Source organism: Athene cunicularia, assembly GCF_003259725.1.
Source record: "Athene cunicularia isolate RWA chromosome 2 unlocalized genomic scaffold, athCun1 chr2_part1, whole genome shotgun sequence".
NCBI lineage: Eukaryota > Metazoa > Chordata > Aves > Strigiformes > Strigidae > Athene > Athene cunicularia.
Genome location: NW_020799095.1, coordinates 20056608 through 20075960, shown reverse-complemented (window position 1 = coordinate 20075960; position 19353 = coordinate 20056608). Strand labels below are relative to the sequence as shown.

General features: G+C 37.2%; 1 protein-coding gene across 1 annotated transcript in view; it reads left to right on the top strand.

The window, feature by feature from the left end:
• The window catches only part of HDAC9 (histone deacetylase 9), a 281056-nt gene that overhangs the window by 248923 nt on the left and 12780 nt on the right, over positions 1–19353 (top strand). The window contains exons 23-24 of the mRNA XM_026843099.1: positions 6665–6798; positions 16219–16303. Of these exons, the coding sequence (XP_026698900.1) occupies positions 6665–6798; positions 16219–16303 (219 nt within the window). The remainder of the gene's footprint in view (positions 1–6664; positions 6799–16218; positions 16304–19353) is intronic.

Sequence of the window (19353 nt, the reverse complement as noted above, 5' to 3'; positions counted from 1 at the left end):
AGATAATGGAAAAAAAAAAAAAAAAAAAAAAAAAAAAAAAAAAAAAAAAAAAAAAGAATGCCCCTCAAACTCCATGGAGAATCTCCTCACCACCCAGATGAAGCAACAGCCTTTTTCAGAGAGATCTGGATCCAAGATTCTGAAATGTCACCTTGGTGTTTACAGTTCTACATTTCCTCTCTTAGCTTCTGCTATCTGATGCAGAACAGCTACATTTCTTAAAAAAACATTGAAGAACTCTGTGGGATGGATAATCTTTCTTCCTGGCCAGCTTTACTTGGTAGCAGATTTACTAAATAGGAAGAAAAATAAAAAAGAGGGGGAGGATGGCAGGACAGTGGAGAACTTATTATTTGGGCGAGGTGTGAGATGAGGTAGAGATGAAGAGAATGTGAGGAAACCAAGAAGAAAGGAAGGCACAGAGCAGATAGCTAGTAAGAACAGGGCTAAAACCATCCAGCCTGTTTTGGAAATATCCAAAGGTTCCTGCTTTGACTCTGGCAGCTGAAATCTGTGGTTGAATATTTTCCCTCTGAATCCACGTGACAGCACTATAACAGCTCTAAAATAATCAATGTTATTTTGTACATCTCTATGACCTTTCATGGAGAATGCAGAATCTCTACTGCTTGATAATACAGGGTACAAAAGAAGTCCCTTCCTTTTTTTTTTTTAGTATAAATTAGTTGGGAAGAGAGTTTGGGGGAGTCTTCTTCCTCCACATGTTTTCCCTGAGGAACATTTTGTCAGGTGGTCAATGGTGCTGTCGTGTGGTGGAGGGGTACAATTTCCTCCTTCCCACATGACTAAGCAAATGCAGCGGACTATATGACCCGCTTGCATACATATATATCTCAAGAGAGGTGAAGATGCCCAGACCATACTACTGAGCATTGTCAAGGTGGCCTTTTTCTGTAGTGAGATATGTTTGTATTATTTGGCTTTTGAAGAGGTATCCTATGTATTGTTGAATGTGTACTTGATAGAGATTTAATAAGTTTTGTTCAGTGTAGCAGCTAAAGAGCAGCTAATTATGAAAAACATATTACTGTAGAACTAACAGGCATGTAATAAAAACATCTATTACATAAATTGTTAATCCATAAAAAATGTGTTCCTGAGACCGTTGGTATTTATTTAACATACAATTACTGTCTAATTTAATCTAAATTAAATGCCTGCTTGAGACATGTAATTTGAAGTGTTATTGAGCTTCCTTCTCCGGTATTAAAAGCAAGAAATCAGCAGCTAATGCCTGGAGGCCAGCTCTCTACCATTTAAATTCAGGTACCTCAACACTAACTTTTGTAATTTCAGCCATTTGGAAAATGTTTTTCATAAGAATGTATTTGGCATTAAGATCTCCCTTTCCCCCTCACTCAGGGCCACATCCTGCCAACTGAGTCAAACTTCTGACTTAATCCAAATGAAGTTTTGCTTGAATGAAAGGTCCTGAATTAAGACCCAAGAAGAAAATGTGTTCTCTTATCATAGAACACAAGCTTTACAAAATGTTCTAGCTCCTGTCAGTGCTGGAAGGGTAAATTATCATTTGACTCCTTTATGGACATATTTATTTAGGACACATAGCCTGGTGACTCAGGAAGTTATGTAAAAACTGACCCAGTTAATTTTAGATGCTATTGTTGGAAGAATATCAATGAAAATTAATCAAATAGTCACGAAAGAACCACAGGGAAGGAGTACAGAACACTGGTGGGTAGACTTTTGGCAGCAATCATTGCAACAGTTTTAATGAGAGGAAAACACATTCTCAAGTAAATTAGAGAGTAATGACATGATTAAATGGTAAATAATAGTTAAATACATGCTTGGAGGTCCATGACAGAGACTGTGGAGATTTTCTGTTTTGCGTGTATTCCTCTCCAGGCTGCTCTGAGTAGCCAGAGGAGCTCACCAGAACTCTGCCTTTAATTTAGGGTCGGATTGTCGCTTTTAAGACGCTGAAGCCGAAAGAGCTGTTGGGGCCCCACTGCTGAAGCTGAGAAAGTGGAGGCTTTCTCCATAACTCCAAAGTTTCGCCAGCCTTTCGGTTGTTAATGTGTCCTTGTTCCTCTACCAGCTGCCTCCCCTGAGCAAGGGCCAGCGCCACAGCTCTGTTCAGCCTGCTCTCAACCCAGAAATTCACTGTGCAGGAGACATCTGCTCTCCTTATGCACAGTGGGGGAGAGGAAAGGAGTCTGTCTTCTTCTGAGGCAGGTTTAGTCCCCACTAACTGCGTGTTTGCACATTTGCTGGCAAGGAAATTGGGTTGCATATATGACTGTTTATGCAAACGAGTGCTGCAGCACTGTCTGGGAGTGTACCCCATCCATGAGGTTCCCTTCCCTGTCTGCTGAGGAAAGGATGTGAAAAGAATAACATCCACAAATTGTCTTTGTTCTCAAATGTTTCTTTCTCAGAATGGGAGGCTGTACACACAAACCGACTTGTTAGTTTTACTTTGTCTAGCTATAATACACAACACAGTTGTGTGATGAGTCCATTGGAGGGGAACTGGCCAGGTTAAGAGGTGTTTTACCTGCCCTCTGTTTGCCACTTTCCATTTCAGATTGTCACAGTAAGGATACCTCAAAAACAAAAATAAAAAACTGAAATAACTCTGGATTCTCTTTGTTATAGGGTTTAACAGTTGTTTCTTCGTTTTCAGTAAGTCCAGGTAGAGTATAGTTGCTCCAGCAAACTTCGGTCAAATGAGGCAGAAGCCTCACCTGTGTCATTCCTTAATGTTTGGCAGAACTAAGAGAAGTGCATGGGGAGCTTGTCTGTTACAAAAGAAAACAAAACAAAACAAATCAAAAACCAACAGTGCCCTTACTGGGACATCAGTCCACTAAAAGGTGAATTAATTGCTTAGATGGTAATTCAAGTGATCAGCACACTGCGTCCTTCAATAACAGCCTGGCAGCTTACTCATTAGTATAATACAGTATTGACTTTCTCTCTTTCTGCCTTCCCACAATAGGATATTTTCTTACATAAAGCTGAATATTGTATCTCCTCCACTCCTAGCACTGTAGGAGGGGAAAGGGTATAATTAAAAAGTACATGTTATGGTTTAATTTTAGAAGTTATTTTTACTTCAAAGGTTGGCAAATAACTCATATACTATATATTTCTCCAATACATAACATGGTTTATTATGGTTTCAGTTTTAATCTAGTCTTCTTTGCTTAGATGTACAATTGATCAGCCACAGGTTTTTTGTCAGGACAATGTAAACCAATTGGTGATCAGGATTTTCAGAGCTACTTAGTAGTGTTTTAATGTTGTTTCTTGTGTAAATCAAAGGTTTATCATTGTCTGTAATAGGTTTATAGCAAATGAATATTTAGTGCTCTTGTAAATTCTAACTTGGGTGTCTAAATATTGGATCTGTAAAGGAAAGAGGTACTTTTAACATTTAAATACAGAAATTATGAAAATATTAGTTGGCACAAAACCACACTCAGATTTTCCTAGCACACTGCGTGAACCTATTTTTTAAAAATGCTGCTACTTCTCTGAAGTACAAATTCACCGAGTACATTTACACGATCTAAGAAATACCCCTGTATGTATAATCTTTTCTAATTGACTAAAATGATTGGATTTTGAAATAATATTTCTTTTCTATTAGTATTAATATGTGACATTTTTGCTCATGTTTATAGACACAAATGTGGATATTGCCAAGACTATTTCAAGCCCTGATTAATAGATGCCTGTCATTGAGTCAGGTACTCAAACTCTCAATGGCCTGAAGGCACCTGCACCCTCAAAGAAGTAATGCTCATTTAAGGCTGGACTGCAAATCCAGCACTGATGTTTTGACATGACTTTCTGGTTTATAACTGAATTTTTTCTATGAAATGCCATTAATCTATAATGGTTATATACCACTGTGAAAGCACACAGTTTTAAAATCACTGTATGACAGCAGGCACAGTAGAAGGGCCAAGAACTGCTCCTGATTTCTAGAGATTCATATGAATTGGAAGATTCAGGATTCAAAATGCTGTCTGACTCATTTCTCACCTTAGTCAGTAGAACATTAAATCTGTGCTTGATCTCCTTATATCAGGAGAGTGACTGAATCTTTTAATGGTGCTTGTTACTATTTTCTTCTTGTTTTTTCTTAATTATTTGGCATGAACTACAGCCCATCTTAAAACCATTACTTGACTGGGACTCCTTTCTTTCCATTTTGTTACTTCTGCACTCCAGGGGATTTCCTAGAGGAAGCTAATATCTTTCCTAGCTTGCTACAGTGACACAGGATCCAAGTTTCTTTGTTAAGAATTTCCATAACTCACTCAGTCACTGGCAATGTTGGTATTGTTGGCTAAAGTTATTTCCTCCCTTTCTAGCAAGTCACCTTTACTTTCTCAGGGTAATTACTCTGAAGAAAAGTCCCCATCATGTTGATTTTGTTTGGCACACTTTATCTTGTTACCGTGATCTCTGTTGGGAAAGATGCTTTCTGTATGGCTCATTGCATCCTGACTCAGACAGGGATGATTATTATAACATTGATACTAGGAAAATCATTAGGAAACCTAGCAGGCAAACTAACATTGTAACAATGTCTACGAGTTATATTATGGATGGTTGCCTAAAAGAAAAGAAAGGCGTTGCCAGTCTTTATGTTTATTGCCATGCACACCTCAGAAAATTATGATGTAGCAGTAACAATATTTGTGGTCATATAAAATTTTCAAAATGTGGGGAAACATGACAGAGCTTTCCCTTCTTCACGGAAGCTGTATAACACAAAGGAAAATGGTGTCTTAAAAGTGCTGTTGAATTTCTCACAGACCCAAAGGGTGAGCTGTAGATGTGGGGAGTCTGTGCCTGTTCATTCTTCTTCATTTCCTTTAAATGCTATATGTGCAACTCAGTTTATGCTGTTGGCACTCTCTTCTTATGAATCCAAAGATTGCACGTGTAACATGCAGACAGAAATAAATCCTGTAGGTAAAAGAAAGTAGAAATTGGCTAAAGATCAAAGGTTATCCTCATTCCACTCCTTCCTTCATTTTTATTATCCTGTCTAAATTTGAACTTTTGTAGAGAGGATTGGGTGGGTTGTTTCTTTTTTTCATGAGGAAAGGTTGTGCTTAAATGAGAGTTTAAGGTTTTATTTGTTTTTCAACCCTCTATGTAATTTGAACCACAATGTAGTTAATTTGCTAGAATCAAAACTGCAGTTCTCAGAGGGTACAGAAGATTGTGGAGTGGCTTAAGGAAACAATATTTCACTTCAAGTGTTCTGTGATCATCTATAGATTAAGTGGGAAGTAGAGGGTCTTTTTTTGGTTGGATTTTTTTTGGGTTTTTTTGTCTGCACAGCTAAACCAAATCCAGTATTATTAAAGTCCCTGTTCTAAAAACAGTTGGCCATGTGCTTTAAAAAGTCCTAAGATGTAAACAGAACTGTAAGATTGCTTGTTTGCCAGATCAAGCCTTGAGTCTGTGTGTTGGAAAATTTATCTAGAAAATATGCTTTTAATTTTTGTAGTTTTTAATTTTTTATTACTTTCTTCACATAATAAAAATATTTTCCTGTCTTTATAGAGCTCCAGGCTTTAGCAGGTACCTTCTAAATGCTTTATTTAAGGCTATTAAATGCACTGGAATGAGTAATGGTGACCATCAGTAGAGCAACTAGAACAGACCAACTGGAAAAGTTAAGAACAAGATGTGATGGGTATTTAACTTCAATAGTTTCAAAGCTTTACTTATCATTACTCACTTAAAGGAGATTAACCAAAAACAATAGCTGTCCTAGGAAACTACCACAAAATTTCTCTCCAAAATCTTCTCTCCAAATTAACATTTTACATGCAATTTTTCTTGTTGTTAAAAAAGAAGTTAATTTTACTTTAATCACAGGTGAAATCTTTGTTGTAGTGTTTATGTAGTTATAGATCACTACATAAAGTGAATCACCATCATTTTTGGCTGTGGTACAGAATTTCTTAGAACATTGTTGGTCAGAAGTGAGCCATACTAGTAGAGATCTCTATGAGGTTCTGGACAATTTCAACTTATACCAAAACACTGAATCAAAATAAGTGGTGTAGTTGTTAGTGCTGCTTCCAAAAACATTTCAAAATGTATCTAAGAAGTAACATATGTTTCTACTATTTTTCTGTCCATGGTTGTATATTACACTCAAACACCAAATACAAAAGAAGCACCAATTTGTAAATAAAAAAATCATCGTCTTATTTGAAAAATACAAATATTTTTAATTATAGTATCATAGTTTAACTACAAATATTATTTGTTGTATCAATGCCATGAGTGACCAGGGTTATGTAAGATCTCTCTAAATAACATGGATATATGTTACATTGGTGTGCAAATAGGAAGAGAATCCAGGGTGATAATGCTTAACAGAGGTAAGAAGAGAGACAATCTCATGTTTCAACTAATCTCCAGCTATTAGGGATCAGTATGAGGGACATTATCTCACATCTGCCTCATACAAAATTCCATAGACCTAACTCTAGAGCATCTGGTGTGGGCCATAGTCAGAAACAGGACACTGGACTAAATATATCCATGAGCTTTCTACAATTCTCTTGCAGCAGATGTGAAATATGCCAGTAATATCTGTTCTGCTTTAATTATTTGCACTACTGTATTTGAATACTAGGTTTTGGTCACCTAACCAAGCAATTGCTGAAGCTAGCGGATGGCCGTGTTGTGTTGGCACTGGAGGGAGGACATGACCTTACTGCCATCTGTGATGCATCTGAAGCCTGTATAAACGCCCTTTTAGGAAATGAGGTAAAACATAAATCATAGTAGGTGGAGAGAATGATCCAAGTTTGATGAAATTTCTATCTTTGATTTTCTTTCAGTAACAATGGCATCAGTCCTTTTTTCATTTGGTATAAAAACCATGTAATTTGAATATGTCTTAGAAATGATCAGACCTTGGATGAGCTGATTTGGATAAACACATCTAAATTAGATGACTATATAAATCCTTTAGTGTTTCCCAGTTCTGAGTAAGGTTTAATACCTCAAAATTGCTTTTGGTGATGTTTTGTGAAATACAGACTTGACATCATTGTAAGTCATTGGTGTGCATATCATCTATAAGGATCAGACCTTCCAGCCAACTATCGTGGAAAAAAAAAAAATGGCTTTTATAAGGTATCTAGTAATCTTAGGATGTGGATATTGCAAGGACACATTTTTTGCAGTATTTTGACACTTCAACTGTCATGTGAAAGAACATATTTCAGAGGCTTTTGAAATTGAACATTAATAAAAATGTGTCCAAGACTTCAAAAATGGGTTTTTTTAAATGAATAAATGAAGATTCAGGTTGATCTGTATGTAATTTAAATGGACTGTCCAAGATTTATCAAACGCTGGATATAAAATTTTAAAACTTTTGAGAGTGGGCTATCAGACTAAATAATTATGAGTATGTGCTATTTATGTACACAAACACAAGATAAGCATTCAAATTAGTGAAAATTGCTCTGTTGTCCACTAGAAAATACCTTTTTCTCCTATAAATATGGTGAGAAGGAAAATAAGCTTGCTGAAGGTGCAGCCAAAATAATTTATGAAAACACAAAAGCCTTTACCATAAATTGTGAATTTTGCAAGATCTTGTTATAAAGTGCAGTGTGTTACTTTTTTTTTTTTCCCAGGGAAAGTGGCAACCGCTATATAATCTCTCCAATCAAATGTATTAGTGCCAAACTGCAAACTAGTCCGCCAGTTCCCTTACACTTGAAGACTTCATACCTATGTGAATAATGTAAAGCAATGTGTCTTCTGATGGATACTGATTAGAAGAATTTTCTAACTGTTCTTTTAGATCTTCTTTTTTTCATCTTTATGACCCATCAAGGAACATATTTTTATGCTTATTATTTTTTACATTATACATGCAATAAATAAAGTGATAGCTCTTTTAAAAAATACGCTCAGAAATGTAAAGAAGTAGACATGTCCACAAAAAAGCTATCACTGGGTTTTATCTACTATCACCTTCAACAAGTCCCCCAAGGAGTCTTTTCCAGCATGGTGTCATGCACTATTGGAAAAGATGCTCAGCTCAGTGTTGGTCCTTTTATTTATGTGCTGAAATATAGATTATAAAACCTAGTTTAAGGCATTTGACAATCTTAGTGAATGAAGTATTGCCTTCCTGACCAACTGCCATTCCAGGCCACTGCTGATATCATCTTCCCTGTTGTAGTATCTTATGGCATCAGTGGCTTTTCATTGCCCTTCTAAACCCATTCCCTGAAATTTGCACCCTTGTGGGACTAATGCAAATGGTACAATGCTGATGATGTGATGTGTCTTCCTCTGTGTAGGCGCCTGGGTCCCTCTATCCGGTTATGACCATTTGGTGGTGCTACCCATTTATGAAAACAGTCTTGTATTGTTTTAACACTATATCACACCCAACTACTATTTCTGCTGTCACTGACTAGGCATTAGCTGAGAAAAAATACCAATTGTGAGAAAAAGGAATGGAATAAGTGTACTGGAATAGAGATTTTCTTCCATTTTATTTTAGCGTAACTAGAAGCCAGGAAATTAGATAAATTCTGGGTCTATCTGTTTCAAAATATATCAAAGCAAATTTCAGGAGACCCAAAAATTCAGTAGCTGGGAATGAAGAAAAACATAACCATGCAGGCATTTTTAATTAACTTGTAATAATATATGAACAGTAATAACCTGAAACATCTCATGCAATAAGCATTATTTTCACATGTTCTTACTCACAGCTTTGTCTTTAGGGATGTGCATTAAATGGTCTGGTGCAGCAGAAATTCAAAGAGAAAATACGCTGTGCTTCCTAAGAAGAGAAGAATACTCCAGAGAGCATGTTGTTACCAACACTGCTATAAGAAACTGATGTTTCCTTAAAAGACCAAGTAAAGGTGTTGCTGAGGAGTAGACACTAATGAGGAAGTCTGATACCTAGTTAGCAGTTAGAAATCATCACTTTTGTTGACATCTATAGATTTATGTCAATCTACACCACATGGCCCATAGCATATACATCGCTTGATTTTATCATAATATTCATGAACTTGCACAGCAAACTCCAAGTGTGTTCCTGCCAGGCACATAAAAAAATGTTTCTCTTCAAACAACCAATTATTGTAATTTGAGGATGCATTCTTCCTTGAATGCAATTCTTTACAGGTGATTAATAGGATAATTATAACTTATTATCTGCCCTTCACTTTTACAAATAATCGTATGTAGTGCAACCCTAGTTTAAAAATATTGGCAAGGTGAACTTCAGTTTCTAAACACTACACATGTAATTGAACTCAAATTAGAAAGGTTGGGAAAGGCCTTTGTAAAATACTCTGCAGTTTGTCAGATGTATTTATTCATGTGCTGAGGATTAGAATTCATAAACATTTTGCACAGTTTTGTGAAAACTTTTTATTTTCTTTTGTTGTTTTTGGCCAGGACTTGTCAATACAGAAATTCACTGTTTCATATGTTTTATTACCAGCAGAATAACATTTTTAAAATAGAGGAATTGTAAAACTAGCCACAACTTCCAACTTACATGGAGAGTTGGTCTGATACGTAGAGGTAACATCAAACTTATAAGTAAAAAATGCTTTTCTTAATTTGTCTCTGAACACCAAGACAGAAAACAGGTTGCGATTCAAAATGGATATATTTTGCGTTTAGTTATATATGACTTGTAGCACAGTGATCTTTTTAGCAAGATAACTTTTTACTCTTAATAAATGCAAGTGGAGCCACTAGGAAAAGAATACACTATCAAGTTAATCTTTAAATAATTTGAGCACGGCACAGGAAATTCCTGCATACAGTTGTGGATTTAAAGACTAACCAAAAAACTATTAAAAAGGTTTCTTTTCTACATGTGGTCGATACTTCTGAAATTCTCAGCAGAATTACTTGTGAACAATTATTTCACACTTTGACAGAAACACAAATGACATAATAATTGTTGGTTTTCTCTGACTGGAGGTACGTATAACATTAATTGCCGAGACCCAATTCCCTAAACAGAGGTGCCCTGTGCCTTTTTAGATACCTTAGATATCCAGGACATCAATACAGGGTTGGCAGACCTAACACAGAACTTAGAGGAGATCCACGTCCTTTCTGAGAGGCAACTGGAAATCAGGCAAGACACCCTATAGTATCCAAAATGGCTCAGTCTGCTTTGGTTGTGTGAATCCCTCCTTAAATGATGAGAAAACTAAAACTGAAACTATAGAAATAAAGGTAAGGATGAATGTTATAAAGATAAAAATCATTAACTAGGAAGTTTACATGTAAAAATACTTTACAAAGTATTTTAGGATCTTAGGTTTTCTTGTTCATGCTTATGTGTACAAACAGAAATTTTCCATGTCACTTTGAGAAGAATCCATTTGACCATTTGCAGAGCTAATTAGGAACCCTGTAGGTTATCTCTTTGGAAGGAAATCTTCCTAAGAGGTGAGAAGAGATTAAGCAGCTGGATTCCCTTGAAATCCAAAAGGAAAACATGGAAATCCTTCAGGAAGGCAAAAAGGCAGGATGAACATCAGTTGATTTAAAATATCTCTGAATTTTCTCAACTTGATTTGAGAGCTTGTCCATTAAAAGAGCATCTGTAAAAACAAAGGAAATGATGGATTCAGATAATTAGAAAAGAGACATTGCATTTAAACCTAAGCATTTCTGAGATACTGATATACTTTTGTGCTTAAAATTCAATTATTTCATTTATTGTGATACTCTTTAAATGATTCTACAGATTTTCACAGATTGGTTTTATAGTTTCAAATACTTAAAGCGTAGATAGATATACATAATACTTCAATTAAGAAAGCATTAAATGGTAAGATTTTTATCTTATTTCAAGAAGTGTGTGAAAATTGGGTTGAATATTGAGATTTTTCCACAAAATCTTTGTCATGCAGGATGGAAATTCACACTATTTTGTCTGTCCTAGCTTCAGTACTATAAAGACCTATGCTATGCCTTTTGGTGCCAGGTGGTGGTGAGTAAGGCTGATCTCTACATGCAAGGGTAGGTTCTGGTTTCTTTCCTCCACATTAATTCTGAAGAATCACTACCTAGATTTAAAAAGCCCTCAGGCATAAGCTTTCCTTGACTTCAGTTTCCTAAATCCTGCATCTTATTTCCAGCATAACTGCATTCAGTTAGGGGTCCTTCTGCAGCCACAGAGAGTAAAGAAGGATTCCTTCAAGCACAAAACTCTATGAGTGAAAAACTAAGGATTTAGTTCTTCCTTCATCCCATCCCTTTTCAAGCAGCCAGGTGGGATATTTCTATGGGACATAGAAGTCAGTCTGACATCATGGTCCCTTTGATCTGTTTACAGGTTAGGGCAATGTCTCTTAGTTCTACATGGTACAGCAGTTTGCCATGGTCTATAACAAGTGATAATTAGTCACAGACAGGGTCATGCTCTTCTTTGCGTAGAGGAAGCGGAGTAGTGAAGTCCACAGTGTGCTCTGCCCAGCGGGACCCTGCAACAAAGGCACAAAGAGAATGCATGCCTGCTCCCATTGACTGTGTCAGCCAAGGCTGAGTTTGGCCCTAAGTGCAAAAACATTTTCAAGTGACTAAATTTAACATCTTCTAGTAAATATTCTTCTGGCTTGAATTTCAGTCTGAAGCAGAATTTGACAAAACATTGTGATTGGTTGGCTCCCAAGCATGCTTGAAAACTTATACTGGACAATTTTCTTGCAGAGTGTGAAGTATGTGCTTCTTTCTTGCAATCTGTTGAGCTGGCATTTAGGAGGGGATGGTAATTTAAGTGGAAAGCTCATACTCTGCAGCTTTCCTGCTGATGATGAAAAGTTGGCATTTTCTCCTTTGTGGAATTCAGTGTGAATCTGGGGCTGCTTGCCAGCTAGGCAGTGAGCTCTGCCAAGAAGGCCTGGACTGCATTAAAAGGGGTTATTTACCAGAACAGGTAAGCATTTCTCTCTCCAAAATGGAAATACTCATGGAAGTGAATATGGCATGAGATCAATTTTAAATTGCATGGTAAACTTGGTCACAATCTCACATCCTCTTTGTTAAACTGAGTGTAATAATTAGAAAATAATTAACACTGAGTCTAAACCACCTGTCAACTGCTGCTTGCATAAACCCAGAATCCAGAAACTGGCCCAGAAATAGAGAATCAGATAGGCTAGGAAACTGGAGCAAAGTATGTGCTCATGTTACTTATCGAAGTCCCCAAAGTGGGCAGTGCTAGTCAGGAAGTGATTTGAACAAGGAAACAGAGAATATTACGTAATTGTTACATAAATTACATAAATGTTACATAATTCCAAGGCATCCCTTGGTTTTCGGGGACTGGTAGGTGCTAATGACCCTTTGTGCCTTTGAACCTATTCCTTACTGAAAAATGACTCATTTATCAGTGGATCACAAAAACACCTGCCTAATATATAAACAGAAACTGCAGAATCTTTGAGATTGTTAATATACAAACGCAGAGGACCTGTGAGATATTCGAACTTAGTTCTCTGTAACCATAGGCAACCCTAAGAGCAACAAAGCCCAGTCTTGGTGCTAATATGCTTCTTGCACTGTGTATCCAAGAAAGGGAGTTTGTAATGCTTTCCCCTACAGCCTAGGTATCCCTGAGGTGCCTGCCTGCCTCCTCCCTTTTCTCTGCTTCTGTCAGGACACTTCATGCTCCTTACCTTATGCTAGCAATAGTTTCACTTGTCAGTTATCTCTAGCTACACTCCACAATAATCTTCACTGAAACTAAACTTGGTGTTTTAAAACATGACATTGCTAAGAACAATGCAAAATATTGCTAGAATTCCCAGCTCAGTAAAGACTCCCGTAGTTTCAGATTCTCTCCACATTCTCAAGGATCAATTCAGATCTCTTTCTGGGCACATGAAATTTCCATCATTAATTCCTTCTTCAAGCATTTGTTGATATACCTCTGGCAGACATTGGCAGCCCAAGTGATTTTTGTCCATTTACATTGGTTTTCCTACTTTAAAAATGATTAGTGGACGCAGTTTCTACTTTCATCTTCTACTATATTGCACAAAAGTCCAATTCAGCCATGTAAAAACTTTGAAAATATGACCCTTTGTGTCTGATCCAAACTGTCTCTCCAGTGGTTTGGTTATTTCTGCAAACTTGAGCTGTTCTTCGCTGTAAGATTTCTTTCCTGACAGTGTATTTCCAGTGCTCTTTTCAGCTTCCTTTCTGTTAGCCTCTAGCTTTAATAGACATCATGATCTGAGTGCCAGTAAGTGTAGGAGGGAAGGTGATGATGCCATATATGCCAGGTGTAGAGTTATTTCTTTTGTTCACTGTTGGGTCTAACTGCTGATATTTTCCAGGGACACCCCTACATCTGTATAGTTGTATCCAACCAGTGGATAGCTGCCAACAGAAATCATTCTTACAAAGGCAGACAGTCTCATTTCAAAGTGTATAGAAATAGCTGCTATAACCCACTGACTATTTCTGCAGGGGTTTTGTAATGGTACTGAATTTTGGGCTGAGCAGGGTATATGATGTAATGAATTCTGGAGCCTGATAAGGTTTCCCTGATATGGAAGAGGAACCAAGGTCTGTCTGGCTATCCTGAAGAGTGAGGAGGCAAAATAGCTCCAGAGCAGAAGCTAAGTTTGAGATATGAAATGCAAGTTTTGTGGAAGAAAAGAGTTAAGGAAATGATCAAACATGACTACTATACTCACATCACCTACAAATCTGTTAGTAGAGCTAGCAGATGGAGTAATGATTGGGATAATTGTTGGATGTTTGACCCTCTTTCATCTTTAGTGATTCATCAACTTATCCTAATTTCTAAAAACGCAGCTACCATTTCCAAATATTAATCTGATATGTCTAGATATTCAAATGCAGCCTACTTAAATATTTCTGTACTGATAAATACAGAGGTGTCATTAGGAAAAATCGAGACAGTTTTTTGGCTCTTGCAAAAATTCAGCTCTGAAGAAGGCAACAAAATATTCAGCTTTTAATAGGAACTCTCTCTATCTCAACATTAGTTGTTTCCACCTTGATAATTAGTACAAGAGGTCTGCAGAAAGAATCTCAAGGTAATAAAAGGACAAAGCAAGACACAGCTCTCACATCTTACAGTCTGGCAATTCCATACCTGATAATATTACTCCTACTGTCATATACTGGAGCTATTTTGTCCTACTTCAGGGAGTGTATTGGTCGTCAAAACCTTAGGACTTAGGAAATTGTCAAAACAGAATCCTTACACTGCTGTTTGCTTCCCCTTCTGTGTTCCTGCACCCAGTATGACCAAACAGAACTTCAGGATTTGTCCTCTTCCTGGCCAAATGGAAAATAACACATGATAAGAGCAAGTGCTATTTATCTACATAACCCCAATAATTAAGATTATTATATAGACTATTGTTCTAAAATCTGCAAAGCTTGATCTATTGGTGGGCGTTTTCATAAACACACAGTTTTCCCCCAGGTACCTGCAAGACTTACCAAATAGAATAACCCATGAAGAAAATGTGGTTTAAGAATTGCAAATGTATCTGTAAATATTATTTTTATTGTAATTGCTCTCTTTGTTCTAAACCATGATACGTATTAGATAGCTACAGTTCTCCTTTGCAGTTTGGTCTCCTCAGTAACTGAGTAGAGTTGGGACCCAGTCAGGTCCTGCCAGCATTTCCCTGCACACTTGCTCACTGCACAGAATAGAGTGATTTCAAAACAAAACATAGTGCTATTGTTTCTAGCCACAAGGAAATCTTCCAGATGCGATCCCATATGGGATTCTAGGGAAATAATGACATGAACAGCCCTATTCATTTTAGTTACCAAGACTTGAAAGGACTGGTGATATTTGCAATGTCTTTATCACTGACAGACATTCAGTGCTGATCGTAATGGTAGGATCCCAGAAGTTTTCGTATTTGTAGCTGAGCTTGCTTACAGTAGCACTACTAAGGGAGTATGTACACTGCAGTTACTTCCCAGTTTCTGTACTTGGATCAAAGCTGATTTTATCTAGTTGGTGGGTGGCAATGCAGTGGTAGCAACCCAGAGGACAATATACGATGGCTACTGAACTGTTAACTTCACAGAGGAAGCTCCTTGGGTGGGCTTCACTTGACCTAGTTTAAAGTAGACCCAGACATGATTAAGAAAGAGTTTTGTCTGCAGTACAGATGTCTCCTGTCAACGGTGGTCAAACTTCTTTAGCTTTAGAGAGGGAAGACTGGTACTGATATCGCTCTTCCTTGTCCACCTTGCCAGGGTTGCTGCTCCTGGCTCTGCAGGAAGCATGCCTCCACACCCAGCCTTAGCAGCCTACATGGGCAGCAGAAAAACTGGCTGGACTCTAAGCATAGTTCAAGAAGACTACAGTTATTTCAGTACAAGAAGACACATTTAGCCCAAACAATCTTTTACCCTTTTTATAGGAGAAAATGTATGGACAAAAAAGCTCATGTGGATGAATTTCAAAATACAGTTTGCTTGGTATATGTATCCGTATCAGGGCAAAAGTAACTCTCCAGTAACTGAATGTGTCCGTCTGCTAATTTACTAGGATGCAGTCCTACTCAAAGAATATACAGTTAAAACTGGCTCACTAAAACACAGCTAACTATAAAAAACTTAAGAGAACTCTTACTACTGATCTGCATAACTATTTCTTATCTACTATTTTATCTGAAATTAATGCAAAGCTAGTAAAAACATCTGTGTTTTCTGGTTTTCCCTCGTAAATCTTAAAATGTGTAAGATGGTTAGATGCAATAACACCAGAAAAATAAAGATAATAGTGTGCACACTTCAGTTCCAGTGTGGCTTCAGCAAGGTTTTGTTTGGAGTGTCCAGCTGCATATACAGACGCAGTGGAATTTGGTTTGTGAGGAACCTACAAAAATTACACAAATAACTAGCATTTTTTTAATGAATAATACACAGACATGCACCTGCTTCAGATAGTCCATAGATTAGTCTTGCAGCCAATAGAAAAGCCCCTTGGAATTCAATTACATGGCTGGAAAACAGAAAACAAAATCATGGCTATACTTTTAGAACTGATACCAGCAAAATGTTAACCAGTTCTTGGGCAGAGCTTTTCCTGAGGATTAGATTGTTTCAGTTTGTTTTACTTCCCTGTGGCTTATTGAAAATTTATATTATTCTATTCTATTCTTGCAGCTGGAGCCTCTCCCAGAAGATATTGTGCACCAAATCCCCAATATGAATGCAATAGCTTCTTTAAAAAAGACCACTGAAATTCAAAGTATGTTTCTCAGTTTGGGATGGTGGGTTTGGGGTATTTTTTTATTATTAATTAATGTCATAGGCATTAAAATATTGTTTCAGAGAAAAGAACACACAAATGTTTTATGTATAAACCAACATGCTGTGTCTAATATATATATATATGGTTTTATTTTTTGTGAGTTTTTTGACATCTCTTTGTTTCTGCTGTGTATTTAGCCCTGAAAAACTAACCCATTGAAATTATTTAGAGCTTACTGATTCCTGGATGTTCCCAAATCTTTCTATTCCATAGCAGTTTGGCTGAAATAGATGGTTGTCAGTGAGAACAGGAACAGACACCTAAATTAGAGCTCTAACAAACAGTTTCTTCAGATTCTATTTTACAAGTTACTGACTTTGAGATGTATAGGAGTTTGAGATAAAGTTTAAAAGCTCAAAATGGACATTGGTCCATGGAAAAATGATTTGAATCTGTTTCTGGTGTAGAGGGTACTTGATGGTTTCACTTTTGTGCCCTGAACCTTATCCTTTATTACCCAGATGCTTTAGGGCATTTGCTCTGGTCTCACTGAAAAATTTTCTCTTTGCCATCAGTTGCCTTAATCTAACTGAGCAGACTACACCTAAATTATTTAATCTTCTGCTCTCTGCCATTTTACCAAGGCGGTGAGAGCTTCCTGACTTGTACTGCTTGCTGGCTCTTTAACAATAACAAATGAATAACAAATGTTTTGCTTCATGTTAGATGAATCACAAATAATTAGGATCCATCTGCATAAAATAAATGCAGTTTTTAAAAGGGACACCATGCATTATCCATTGATCATGCAGTAATTATCAATGTGATTTTAATTTTAAAGTGACAATTAAAATTCATTGTAGGTATATAATTCATCCCTCATGTCCAGTCACCCAGATATGCAAATGCTCTAAGTAGATCAGCTGTATATGATAAATTCCAGCAAGTCATTTTTGCTGGGTGGTATGTCCTAGGGTAGCTCATGAGTTAGTACCTTCCTTAAAATTCCCTGTTAATAATCTAGAAGGAATCAGTTAATTAAGGAGATTCATGTACTATGCAAGATAGAGCAGGTTTGTAAGTTATAATAGGGATGGAAAGTTGCACACAGGCCACAGGCATGAAGAAAGAATATGCAATTCTATTTGAAATAAGACACATTATTTAATGAAAATGGATCTGAAACAAAAAAAGGGTGAATTAGAAAAAAATAATACTGTCTTGAGAAAGGCATAGTGTCTTACTAGAAATAAACACAAGTGATGGCAGTTCAGAAAGAAGGAATGGATTTAGGAACAAATATATAGTGTGTGTCTAAAAACATAGTTCAGAGCCCTGTAGCGCGACTTGACTTTGCTTGTCCAGAACACACTTAGGTTTGAGCTGAGCCGGTAGTCACGGCAGTCCAGTGGGCTGTTCTGAAACCAAAGTCAGGCTGCTTAGGGTGTGGAGTTTTTTATGCACAATATTCTGTCTTTTCTTGCAGCTATTACCTGAAAGGCAAAGCAGACATCATTTTGTCTGGAGAGAGACCAAGTAAAGGAGCATTGAGGAAGCTTAGTGCAGCTTTACAGAGAATGCATATTTAAATGGAATTAAAAGAAGCAAGCACCTGTTGAATATTACAGGGAGTTATATAGGCTGAAAAGCATTAGGCTGTGGGGTAGCACCTCAAGAGATACCGAGAAAGCCTGATTTGTTTGGATGATTGCTTGCATGTATATTGAGTCTGTGTTTCTGTGATCCAACTTTGATAAAGAATATTAGCAGTATTTTAGACAAAAAAAGTCCCTCCTCTGTGTTTGTTGCAAAAAATTGAAGATACAATATTTAGTTAGACAATAAGAGGAAACAACTTTTTTCTAACTAGAATGGAATTTGTATAAATGTTTTGTTTGTGACACTGATCCAAAGCTCCTTTGGAAATGTAATACATTTGGAAGTAGTAGTTCCCACACCCATGTAATATGCAATTTCTAAACAATCCTGTTCACTGGCTGGAATACCACCCCCAAAATGTTTTTTTCAAGCATGCTGTGTTACAGCATGTCCAAATCTAGTTGTGAAAGGCCTGTAACAGTGACAAAACCATTTATTTTGATTATTTCCTGGTAATAATCAGTGCTCCCACAAATCTTTAAGGAAGACTTACGCATATTTTCATGCTGAAAGCCAAAGCATACCTAGAAGACTGATTTGGTTTCATTGTTTGTTCTTGCAAGCCACGATTGCTCTTCAAGTTTTGTATGAATTAAACGAGCAGTATGCTTCATTCTTTCCCCTGAGCTTCACCAAGTTCTTCTCAATGAATGTAACAGGACTGGTAGAATTTCACATTCCAGTATAGCACAGTAGAAATTACATTTTCAGAGATGTAAGCAGTTTGAGACAGATGCTTTTTGAGCTCATTTAATTGTCAATCCACAGCATACCTAGGGTTTCTAACAAAGCTCCTTTGCAGCTGCATGCTGTGATTGCCTCTCCATTCCACAAGACCTTGCCTGCAAATCTTTTGGTTGAGAATATAAGCAATCCCTGTATGTTTTCTACACAACATAGAAATGGTGGTTTTTTTATAAAAGGAAGCTTGCAAAGCTTTTCTGCTTACCATAGGTGTTTGTAAGGCACAGCCTTCTGATTTTAAAGAAAAAACTACCACTGCTTTTTCACAAGTATCACAAAGCCCTCTTCGCATGATGTACCCACTGCTGCCTGGATGCTCTTCCTAATTGGAACTGCCTTAAAATTTCCTCCCACAAATCACAAACACCCTGCCATGCACTCCCCTTCTCCAGGACCCTCCACTGCAGCATAGGTGCTGCCACCTGCTTCCTGGCCTGACTCTGCTCTCCCTCTTTATCACTGAAGCCCCTCTTATAATACAGTTCTCAGTGCAGAGAAACAAGGAAAATCACGGATCACTTGGGAGTGAAGGGCAGTTAAATGGGCACAGAGAGCCCACTAATACACTTGAATTGGCCCTGAGTTTTAGTGTTACAAGAAAGTCAGAATTCAGGGGGCAGCTGGTGTGCGAGCCTGTGTGTGAA